This window comes from Zootoca vivipara, chromosome 11, assembly GCF_965207765.1.
Source record: "Zootoca vivipara chromosome 11, rZooViv2.hap1.1, whole genome shotgun sequence".
NCBI classification, from domain to species: Eukaryota; Metazoa; Chordata; class Lepidosauria; order Squamata; family Lacertidae; genus Zootoca; species Zootoca vivipara.
Window position 1 is genome coordinate 13015822 of NC_142594.1, and position 11160 is coordinate 13026981.

Below are 11160 nucleotides of genomic sequence, written 5' to 3' on the forward strand. Positions count from 1 at the left end.
GGTGCTTGGCGCTTCTCAGCATGCAACTTCCACCGAGGGGACATATTAACACCTCTTGCATATTTATGGCGTCCAAGTCCCAACTGCCCGCTGTGTACTTCTGCTGCTTGGTCGTGCATGCCTTTAGAACAGCCTCCTTTTTATGAAACGGATGGGGACTTTCGTTACCCCGAGAAGGCTACAACGTCTTCCAGTGGCCACACTTCAATAGGACTTGGGTACTTAAACATTAGAAGTTTTTTAAAAAGAAAAGGAGATATATATTAATTGGGGAAGTGGCCTTTAAAAGGGAGTTGAAGGAAAGGAAACTCCCAGGAGTTACAGGCAATTGTGATGAGAGACATTTGTATGGAAAGCCAGTATTTGGTTTAATAGGATAACAATGGCCCGTCAGCATATTTAACGGAGAGAGGGTTTTTCTTTGCTTGCTCTCCACAAAGTGGTAACATACCATAGGGAGAGGAGGGAGTCCCAGCAAGACATTTGGAAAGCCTATACTGGCATTTAATTTGAGTTAAAGGGTAATTAATCATTCATTTTTCCAAAGAAGTAGTCTACACTGGAGGAACAGAATTGGCTGTTTCTGACTGCAAACTTCCTTTCCCTCTCCTCGCAGTCCTCTTGATTTTTTTCCTTTCCCAATACTGTTATGTTGACTTAGTTGAGTATGTTTCTGACATGCAATTAGAATATGGGGGGCACTGAAAAATAATTAGAAAGGGAGGATGCAAACTACTGGACCATAACATATTACAAGCAGCACTATTTTTTGTTTTGTAATGGTGCTATATGCCTTGATCCTCTCTAATGAATAAGTTGTTTTCATTCCTACCCAGACTTTAAGAATACGTTACAAGGTTTTCTCTTGTAAACAGTACACAGACTTCCTGCATTATCTAATTTGTGTGGTGATGGTGACTGAGTGACTTCAAAAGATGTTTTTCAGTTGCAATGAAACCCTACAAATAAGGGGGGGGTAGCAAAAAACAAACAAACTATGAATGTAGCAAAGACAAAAGACATAGTTACACTGCAAACATACAATTTTGCAACAGTTTAACGGTTATGTTTCCACCACAAAAAATGTGGGAATTGTAGTTTGCGGAGGGAGCTGTTTGGTATCCCAATGCCCCTCAGAGAATCACAGATTGATAATGAGATTGTGTTTTGTTCTAGGTGTGGTTATGTCCTGACTTCTTACTTACACCCATCTCCTCCAAGAAGCTTGGGGTGGCATGTATTGATCTCTTCCACATTTTATCCTCACACCAACAGGGTGAGGTACTTTAGGCTGAGAGAAAGTGACTGGCCTAAGGCCACTCAGCAAACATCCTTGTTGAGCAGGAATATGAACTGGGTCTTCCCAATCCTTCTGCTCGCTTTTGGCAGTGACATGGAAAGCACTACCTGGAAAGAGCTGCTCCCCTAGGTTCCTGTATTCATGGCTCTCCCTGTGTGTGGTTTAATGTTTATGGCTGCACCCACCAAGCATTCTGCATCTGACACAGAATTCAGGTCCTCAGCATCTCTGCTTTAAATGTTTTAAACAACAAAAATGTAAGTTGCTAGATCTTCTAGTTTGAAAACATAGCAGTCTGGGGAAACAAAAGGTTTGAGAGCAGGGCTTCAAGTAGGCAGGTTTGTAAAGCATCATTGCTCTGCCAGTAGTTCTTAATTTATCCTGCCTGGCTAGGAAAAGCCAAATAAATTATGCAAAACAGCAAAAGGCATACCTATTTGCATAATTTTCTGTAACACTACATGTTACCACCCAAAAACAGTTCTAGACATCTTGTTAATTTTATCAGATTCCTTACCACAGAAGCAAAACCCACCAAATTCACAATTCTGCCTCAAAACATTGTTTTATACCCTATATAGTTCTTATAGGGAGATAATGTATTGGAGAGTCTAATGGTTTACAGATGCATATGGAGTGCAGTTGTACAAATTCAGCATTCATAGAGAATAGAAGTTTCTGTTGATCTAGGAACTGTGTGACATGTTAGCACAGGGACAACAACATGAGCCAAAATTAAAATGAAATGTAAGAAAAGCATGGGCCTGGAGCCATACACAGTGTTTGCAAAGTGCCAATGTGATTTGCTCCACAAATCTCAAAAATAATGCTCCAGAGAGGCTAGAAATCAATATTGAACCAACATTTTTAAAACAGGTTTTGAGTGTTAGGTACTGCATGAACAGTCTATAATGGTTGGACAGCAAACTTCAGGTCTTCCTAATGAACTTCAGGCTGGGCCCCCTGGCCAATGGCCCAGAATTATTAAATGGGAAGAAGAAACAATCATATGAATGTACTGCATGTACTGCATCCCACTGAGCTGCTCGGTGCCCCCCTCCATATTCATTGGCTGTTTCTGTGGAAGTCCATACAGGGTCAGAGCACAGGCCGGTGCAGCGGTTAGAGTGTCAGACTAGGACCTGAGAGTCCAGGGTTTAAATCCCCACTCGGCCATGAAGCTCACTGGGCCAGTCACTGCCTCTGAGCCAATTGTGGGGATTAAAGATGGAGGGAGCCATGTACACCACCTTGAGCTCTCTGGAGGAAAAGGTGGGATAGAAAGGCAACAAATAAGTCTTTTAGTGGTTCTGTCTGATTTGACCATCAGCCAGTGTGCTGCCCAGTAGCAAAAGTGGATGCTAGCTCAGGAGGAGGAGGCAATGTAGCAGGGCAAACACAAAAAGGAAACAAAAAACCACAATCGCCAGCAGGGCCGGCTCTAGGTATAGTCCCGGGGGCGCGGGGTGCCGGGCTGGCAGGTGGGGCGCTGCGCGGCAAAGCCGCGCGGAAGCCATGCTGTACGCTGCGAGGGCGGGGGCGATGGAGCGATCTCCGCGCCTCAGCGCCCAGGCACCCAACCTGCTCGAGGCTGCCCTGATCACCAGTAGCAAAAGTGGATGCTAGCTCAGGAGGAGGAGGCAATGTAGCAGGGCCAGGGCCGGCCCTACAGCCAGGCTGGCTGGTGCAGGGCACCATGGCGCCGGCCCGCCAGGAGGGCGCCGCGAGCTGCGCCCGCCCACTGGCCGGCCGGTCCGCCGTGCAGCTGTGCCCACGGCAACCGCGCTGTGCCTGCCCGCCCACCACGCAGCAGCGCCTGTGGCAGCCGCGCTGCGCGCTGCGTCCACCCACCCACCACGCTGGGAAATGGGGCGGGGGAGCACCGGAGGGATCTGGCACACCACGGCGCCAGGGGCGCTTAAGACAGCCCTGAGCAGGGCAAACACAAAAAGGAAACAAAAAACCACAATCGCCAGCAGAGCTGTCAACAAAAAAGAATAGAGACCATAGTCAAACAGCTATCCAACTTCTTATCCTCCAATTACCAGCAATTCTCAAACTGGTCTGTGCCAGATATCTATAGTTATCTTGGAAAGAGCATTAAATCTGTGCAGCTCTAATAAATTATCTCTAAAGCATTGGAAAACCACTGAAAAACCATTGGAAAACAGACCTCAAGTTCATTTGGGATTTTGCAAATTCCAGCTTTATTTTGAGATCTGTTCCATGACGCTAAATGTAACCATTCAGGGAAGCTGAATAAACTTCATTATGACAAGGAGGAAATGTTTGTGGCATTCGCCAAGACGTACAGACAGACATATTATCCCATGTATGCCTTTTGTATACGTTCTGCTGGTAAAATGCGAGTTCTCAACAGATTCAACTTTGCTGTCTACTCAGAAGTAAGCCCCATTGGTTTCAACAGTGCTTACTCTTGGATAAGTGGATGTAGGACTACAGCCTAAGGTACTTCATCAATTTTAACTAGTTGCTGGTGGGGTGCACATGTTGTAATGACTAAACAATATGAATTCAAATAAATAAAGTTGGGGCAATGAGGCACCTACCCTAGAAGCAACCTGGACATGACAAAATAGGTACCGAAATGTCACAGCTATTGTAGTACAGTAACAGTAAATTGTGTTCTTTTCTAAACTGAGTAACAAAGCATATGTTCAAGACATTAGACGAAAAGGCAGTTCTCGGCTTGCTCTGAGGTTTAATAAGACCAGTAGGAAAGGAAGTATAACACCCTGGAAGCTCGTTATTGACCTCTGCACTTGCATCACAACAGAGGAAGGCTTTTGCAGCAGAAATACTGCTGGAAACAGAACTGTGCAAAAAAAATTCTGAGCCAGAATACTTTCGCTCAGTGGTAAGAATTTGACATTTCAGCAGCAGAATGCTTAAAGATCCACAATTCTTAGCTCATCCCTCGAAACTAATTTTGGTAGGCAAAAGTTCTCTCCTTTTAAAATAATTAAAAATCAGTGCAGAAATATTCAAACACATGTCATATCCATGCAGAAAATTATTGTGATACCTTCTGCTGTATTAATAAATAAACTTCTCTTTTCCAAAATGTGCAGCTGAGGTTAACTTTCAGTTTTGGTGAAAGCAACTGTAAATCCTCAGGGAGAAGTGAGCACTTTATAGTGGCATAAGTTATACACTGGCTCCCCCAACTGGTACATCACTAAATTGCAAAGTTCTGTATGTGAAAAGGTAACCAAAAGTACTTTGCTAAAGGCCATGAAGAATTACTGTCATAGATCAAGGGATTTAAATCTACATGAAGAGTAATGGGGGCATACTCAGCTTCACCTTTTTCTGAAGAATATATTATCTCTGAAATTAATGAATTCATCTGACTCTAATTGTGCAGCATACGGCTGCTACTGCCAGTAAAACGCGGCAAAAGAAAAGAAAAAGCTTTGCTAGGTAGATGATGTGCTGCACTAGGAGTATCTAGTCCAGGCATCCCCAAACTTCGGCCCTCCAGATGTTTTGGACTACAATTCCCATCATCCCTGACCACTGGTCCTCTTAGCTAGGGATCATGGGAGTTGTAGGTCCAGCATCTTGTTTCTCAAATGGCCAATCAGATGTACCTTGGGTCCCACAAGGAGCACATGAGGACAAAACTGGCCATTCTTTCTACATGCTACCCCGATACTGACTGTAGGACCAACATTGATAACCACTGATAACTTCTCTTCCATGAATATGCCTGATCCCATTTTAAAACCATCTAAAATGGTGACCATCACTAAAAGTTGCAGTAGTGAAATTCCATAGCTTAACTCTGTGCTGTATGAAGAACTTCATTTTGTCAAATTCTTGCATCTCTTGCCATTCTGTTTCATTGGTTAACCCTGAGTTTTAAGTACAGTATTTAGTATTATGAGAAGAGGAAAAAAACTTCTATCTCCCTTTTCCATGCCATGCATGATTTTATACAACACTATCATGCCCTGCCTCCTTTCTCACATTTTGTCTAAACTAAAAAGCCACAGTATGAGATGCGGGTGGTGCTGTGGGTTAAACCACTGAGCCTAGGGCTTGCCAATCAGAAGGTTGGCGGTTCAAATCCCCATGACGGTGTGAGCTCCCATTGCTCGGTCCCAGCTCCTGCCAACCTAGCAGTTCGAAAGCACGTCAAAGTGCAAGTAGATACATAGGTAAACGGCATTCCCGTGTGCTGCTCTGGTTCGCCAGAAGCGGCTTTGTCATGCTGGCTACATGACCTGGAAGCTGTACACCGGCTCCCTCAACGCAAGATGAGCGCCGCAACCCCAGAGTTGGTCATGACTGGACCTAATGGTCAGGGGTACCTTTACCTTTACCTTTAAAAAGCCACAACTGTCTGGTCTTTCTTCATAGGTGAAGCCCCCTGATAATTTTGGTTGCCCTCCCCTGCACCTCATTTGATGCTACCTTTTTGAGATGTGCCAACCAGAAATATGCACAGTATTCCCAAGTCTGGTCACACTGCAGTTTCATATGAACCCATTTTAATATTGACAGCCTTCTTTACAATCCCCTTTCTTAATGATCCTTACATTAAAACTTGCTCTATTTACAGCTGTTGCACACAGGGTCATTTTCACCAAACTATCCACCATGACCCCTTTTAAAGTCAGTCACCACCAGCTCAGAACCCGTTGATTCTACCAACCTAAGTCTCAGGAGTTTTCTCCTTTCCCTCACAGGCTGCAGTAGCTGTTGTCTGTCAATTAGAGAACTGCTTTACAATAGCAGCTAGGAGTTGACTAGCAGATACACAAACCTGAATTTGCAAAATACATATGAATTAGCTTTGGAACAATCAGCTTGGTTCCGTTCTGAAAACTACAAAAAAGGAAGTAATGAAAAAGAACTGAGAAAAGTAGGAGAAAGTATGGGAAGAAGCTAAAACAAACTGAAGGGCCTATGCTTTAAATCAATTTTAGATCTCCATCCACTTAACATTAGGGGAAACAGGCTGAACACTCCATGCAGACAAACATTAATCCATTGTGTTTCATCATTTATCTTTGAAGAAAATACTTAAAGATGTAAACAAATCAGATATATGTAAGAGGATTAAAAAAAAACCCCAACTACACACAAGTTATTTCACCATATTTAACACTTACAATTGTTCTTCTTCTTCTTTTGCTTTTTTGTCAGAAACCAAGTAGACAGTTCCAAAGCTTCCACGCCCAAGTTTCTGTTGAATAGTGTATCTTCCTGCAATCAAGGTCTTTGAGCAAGTAGAAATGGGCATAAGAGGAGCACCATGCTTAGCAACTTCTTGGAATCTCAACATTGCTCCATACAGCAGTGCTTGGCCAGTATTTATGAGTCTGCAGAATTAAAGGGTCCTCTGTCACTGAAGCAATATTCACAAGTGTCACCTGAAAGGTGGGGAAAACCTAAGATGTAGATTATAATTCGTTTAAGTACTTTTGTGTCAATGTATGAGGAGCTACTTTAAGCTGGTCCTGTATCAATGCTACCCCAGAAATTAATTTCTACATCAGAATATTTCAGAGACTTAGACTAGCTCCTCTCCATTATATTATCTCAGCAGTAGACCTAAGAGGGACAATTCTCTCCTAGGTGCTATGCCTCACAATCTTCGCTGCCGCCACAAAAGCAAAACATATCAATGATGGGTTAGGACATAATGAAATTCATTATTTATACCAGCTGGGATGCCTATGAGTTCCACAAACATCATGTCCTGCCTACAGGCTGATATTTCTGCACTGCAAGGGTTGGACTAGATGACCCTTGGGGTCCCTTCCAACTGTACGATTCTAGGATTCTACATTGCCCCAAAAGCAATTCTCTCAGTGGGTACAGAGAATCACAGATCCCTCCTGAAATCAGAGCAGAGAATTTAATCACATAGTAGATGCAGGCAAGTGTTGTGAGTGTTCCAAAAGAAAATTTCAGCAGTGATACAGCTAGCTCACTTTCACCTGCATAAATTGTGATCTAATCCTTTAAACTTGGACAACAAAGGGAAGATGGGAAAAGTGATGATCCCTGTGGTTATTAAACAATGCATGGTAATATTTTTTTAAAAGGAATAACTGCATTTTGCATTTGAAATTTCTTCTTGCAGTTGGCTGGATAGTATTTTGCAGCTCTTACAGCATTGCCAATCTACTCTACTGAAATTATTCCTTGACGTTTGTAGCAAGTATGAAATCTAGTACGCCAAGCGGTCTTGTGTCTAGCCCACTTACGTATAAACTCTTCCACTTAATCTTATTTCCATTTCATTCATCTTCCACCGCTTTATTTCCTTGCCCTTCTTCTACTACTCACATTCCAGTAATTTTTAAGGTGCTGCAGTATGTGCAGATTACCATTTCCTGCTCGCCAAGCCTCTCCTGTGTTTTTTTTAAATCACCCGTCGCTATGACCCAGTTGCTATCCTACTCACCAATATCTCATACTCTTTTTTTATTTTAGTTCCTTGTCTATTGAGACACATATGGATGACACAAGTGAAAAAACCCAACAGTGCTAGTAAATATATTTATGTCTACCAGCTCTTTGTACAGTATCTATATAGATCTATGTCAGGAACATCTATGTAGAACAGACTGGTTTTCTCTCTGGCTGTAATTGTCTGCTCACCTAAGCCTGCATAAATCCCAGTGAGTTAACAGATTTGTTTTTAATTTTCTTACATCTTGAGTTGGATTGTACATTTAACAAATACTGTACTGTAAATATTTTCATGACATAAATTCTACATATAAAGGCTCCTCAGCATAATGTGTATAGGAGTGCATTCCTGTGTATAGGAGTGCATTCCCACTTTTATTTAACATCACTCTGAGGGCTGATAGAGGATCCTAGCCATTTTGGTGGAGCTGTGTTGTTGCTTTTCAACTACTGCAGAAATGCTTTGTTAAATTGCGTTGTTTGTCAAACAAGCAAGTTTCATTTTATAGTTTCAGAATGTCTATGCTTAAACAGTAGCTTTCTTCATCAAACTATTCACAAGCTTCAATGAGGTATATGAAACTGTAATTTGTAACAATAACATCATGTGTGTGAAACTGTTCTGACACCCAGCTACTGAGATACTGACACATCCTGTGCCAAGGACTTGTACTTGGCAGTGTGATTTCCCAATGAAATACAGCCAAACTTCTAATTACTGAAAGTGATGTTCACAATAGAACAAGTAAATGGTGATCTTGGCTTCAAAAAGAAAACACTCAAATGAGACAGAATATGAGCATCTTTCTAATTCCAAGCCCTCCTACAAGAAAAGAGGATAACAACAATGGTAAAACTTAAATATTATGCTGAGACTGCCAGCTACGAAATCTCCTGCTTCTGCAATTCTCCATTTGCCTCAATAAGTCAAAGAGGCCATAATAAAGTCTGCAAAGCACTGATGAAGTTTTTAACTCCCCCATTTTACACACTTTTCAATGTAAAGACAGAAAGTTTTATGTTAATTATGGCTGCAACCTTATCCGCAATTTGGTGTAAGTTTCATTAAATTTGGTTGGGGTTACTTCTGAGCAGACATGTAAAGCATTTGTGTAATTCATTGGTCTCCAAATGCATGTTTGGGCTAAAAGTGGGTCCTGGGTCTGAAATAATAATAATAATAATAATAATAATAATAATAATAATAATTCTTATACCCCACCCATGAGATTGGGTTGCCCCTGCCACTCTGGGTAGCTTCCAACAACAAAAGTAAAACATTAAAAGCTTCCCAAAACAGGGCTGCCTGAAGATACCTGCTTTAGAGGATTACACTTGCCCTGCAATAAGGTATATGTAGTGCTTGGATGATTCTATGCAAACACTACATTAGTTTTATAATCACACAGGTACAGGTATGTGTGTCTGTGCACTTTATTGCAGCCATGTAAATTGTCATAAACTGCTACAGTTCTTAGCTAAATCTCTTACTCCTTTAAACTTTTATTGTGTTTTATTCCTCTGGATGCGTATTTTAAGTACACTTAATTAGCATATTGATTGTTAAACTCCAGGTCCATCATTTTTATTGTTTATGAAGAAGAAGAAGAAGAAGAAGAAGAAGAAGAAGAAGAAGAAGAAGAAGAGGAGGAGGAGGAGTAGTAGTTTGGATTTGATATCCTGCTTTATCACTACCCGAAGGAGTCTCAAAGCGGCTAACAATCTCCTTTCCCCACCTCCCCCACAACAGACACCCTGTGAGGTGGGTGGAGCTGAGAGACTTCGGAGAAGTGTGACTAGCCCAAGGTCACGCAGCAGCTGCATGTGGAGGAGCAGAGACGCGAACCCGGTTCCCCAGATTACAAGTCTACCGCTCTTAACCACTACACCACACTGCAGAAATTCTGGTTTAAACATGGTGGCTGTTTGCTCTAATAAACATTGATTGATACTGCCGCCATGTAAATTTCATGCCGGAAGATTCCAACTTGCTCTAGCCATTGGCATGCATAGGCACCTGGGATAGCTCTGTCGGGAGAGCATGAGACACTTAATCTCAGGGTTGGGGGTTTGCTCCCCACATTGAGCAACAGTTCTGCATTGTAGGGGGTTGGACTAGATGACCCTCGAAATCCCTTCCAAATCTATGATTCCAATCATTCAAAAGCCACCTAGATACAGATTGTAACATACAGTAAGAAGCCATAATAACCAGACCCACAGTTGTTATCAGCAGGGCTTTTTTCTGCTGGAACTCAGTTTCGGCCCTTCTCAATTGGGTGCCATTGCTATTATAAAAGAACAGGGGGAGGCGTTCATGTAAAACTGCCATACGCCCTGATATTCCAGGACATGTCCTGGAATTCACCTCTGAAAATGGCAGTCTGGATTACTGTATTTTTCCAGAAATTGGGCAAATGTCCTGGAAAACTGGCAACGGGGGTTAAATCATGCAAAAAAAACAAAAACAGAAAACCAAACCCTTAAAAATTCTTGTAGTTTTTACTAAAAAAATCTTTGGGGTTTATCTGAAATAATAATAATAATAATAAAAAAGCTCAACCAATTTCAGGGTTCAGCAACTTTTGGGGTGTCCTGGTTCTTTACTTTTTGAAATATGGCAACCCTAGTTCCCACACCTCTTTTTCTGGGGGGAAATAGCACTGATTATCAGCAATATAGTGCTTACAATCTTTAAAAGGTAAAGGTAAAGGGACCCCTGACCATTAGGTCCAGTTGCGGATGACTCTGGGGTTGCGGTGCTCATATCGCTTTACTGGCCGAGGGAGCTGGCGTACAGCTTCCGGGTCATGTGGCCAGCATGACTAAGCCGCTTCTGGCGAACCAGAGCAGCGCACGGAAATGCCGTTTACCTTCCTGCCAGAGCAGGAAGTAGATGTATCTACTTGCACTTTGACGTGCTTTCGAACTGCTAGGTTGGCAGGAGCTGGGTCCGAACAACGGGAGTTCACCCCATCGCAGGCATTCAAACCACCGACCTTCTGATCGGCAAGCCCTAGACTCTGTGGTTTAACCCACAGCGCCACCTGCGACCCTTACAATCTTTAGGTGACTGTTCCGACTATAAGACGCCCCCATGTATTTGGGGGGCAGCAACCAATCGCCAGTCCACCCTCGGCACTATCTGTGTATAAGACACCCCTTCTTTTTTGACATTATTTTTAAGGAAAAAACCAGTCTTATACATGGAAAAATACAGTATATATGTGTGTGTCTATAAAAAAAAGAAAAGGCCCTGCCTCAGGATATACAACTTGAAATTAAAGGCAAGACTCATGAGGGAGAAGATTGATCTCATTTACAACCTATGACCTATATACCCTTTTAAAATTTGTGGGTTTTTTGGGGGGGGGAGCTTATTGTGTTGCTGTTTTGCTTTTCATCATGTA

At 42.4% G+C, this 11160-nt stretch overlaps 1 protein-coding gene across 10 annotated transcripts in view; it reads right to left on the reverse strand.

The window, feature by feature from the left end:
• The window catches only part of NEK11 (NIMA related kinase 11), an 80192-nt gene that overhangs the window by 68229 nt on the left and 803 nt on the right, over window positions 1-11160 (reverse strand). For 8 of the 10 annotated variants that reach the window (XM_035130286.3, XM_088654479.1, XM_060280641.2 and 5 more), the window contains exon 2: window positions 6442-6702. In XM_035130286.3, the coding sequence (XP_034986177.1) occupies window positions 6442-6614 (173 nt within the window). In that variant the 5' untranslated portion in view covers window positions 6615-6702. The remainder of the gene's footprint in view (window positions 1-6441; window positions 6703-11160) is intronic. The other 2 variants (XM_088654482.1, XM_088654481.1) reach the window with 1 other exon arrangement.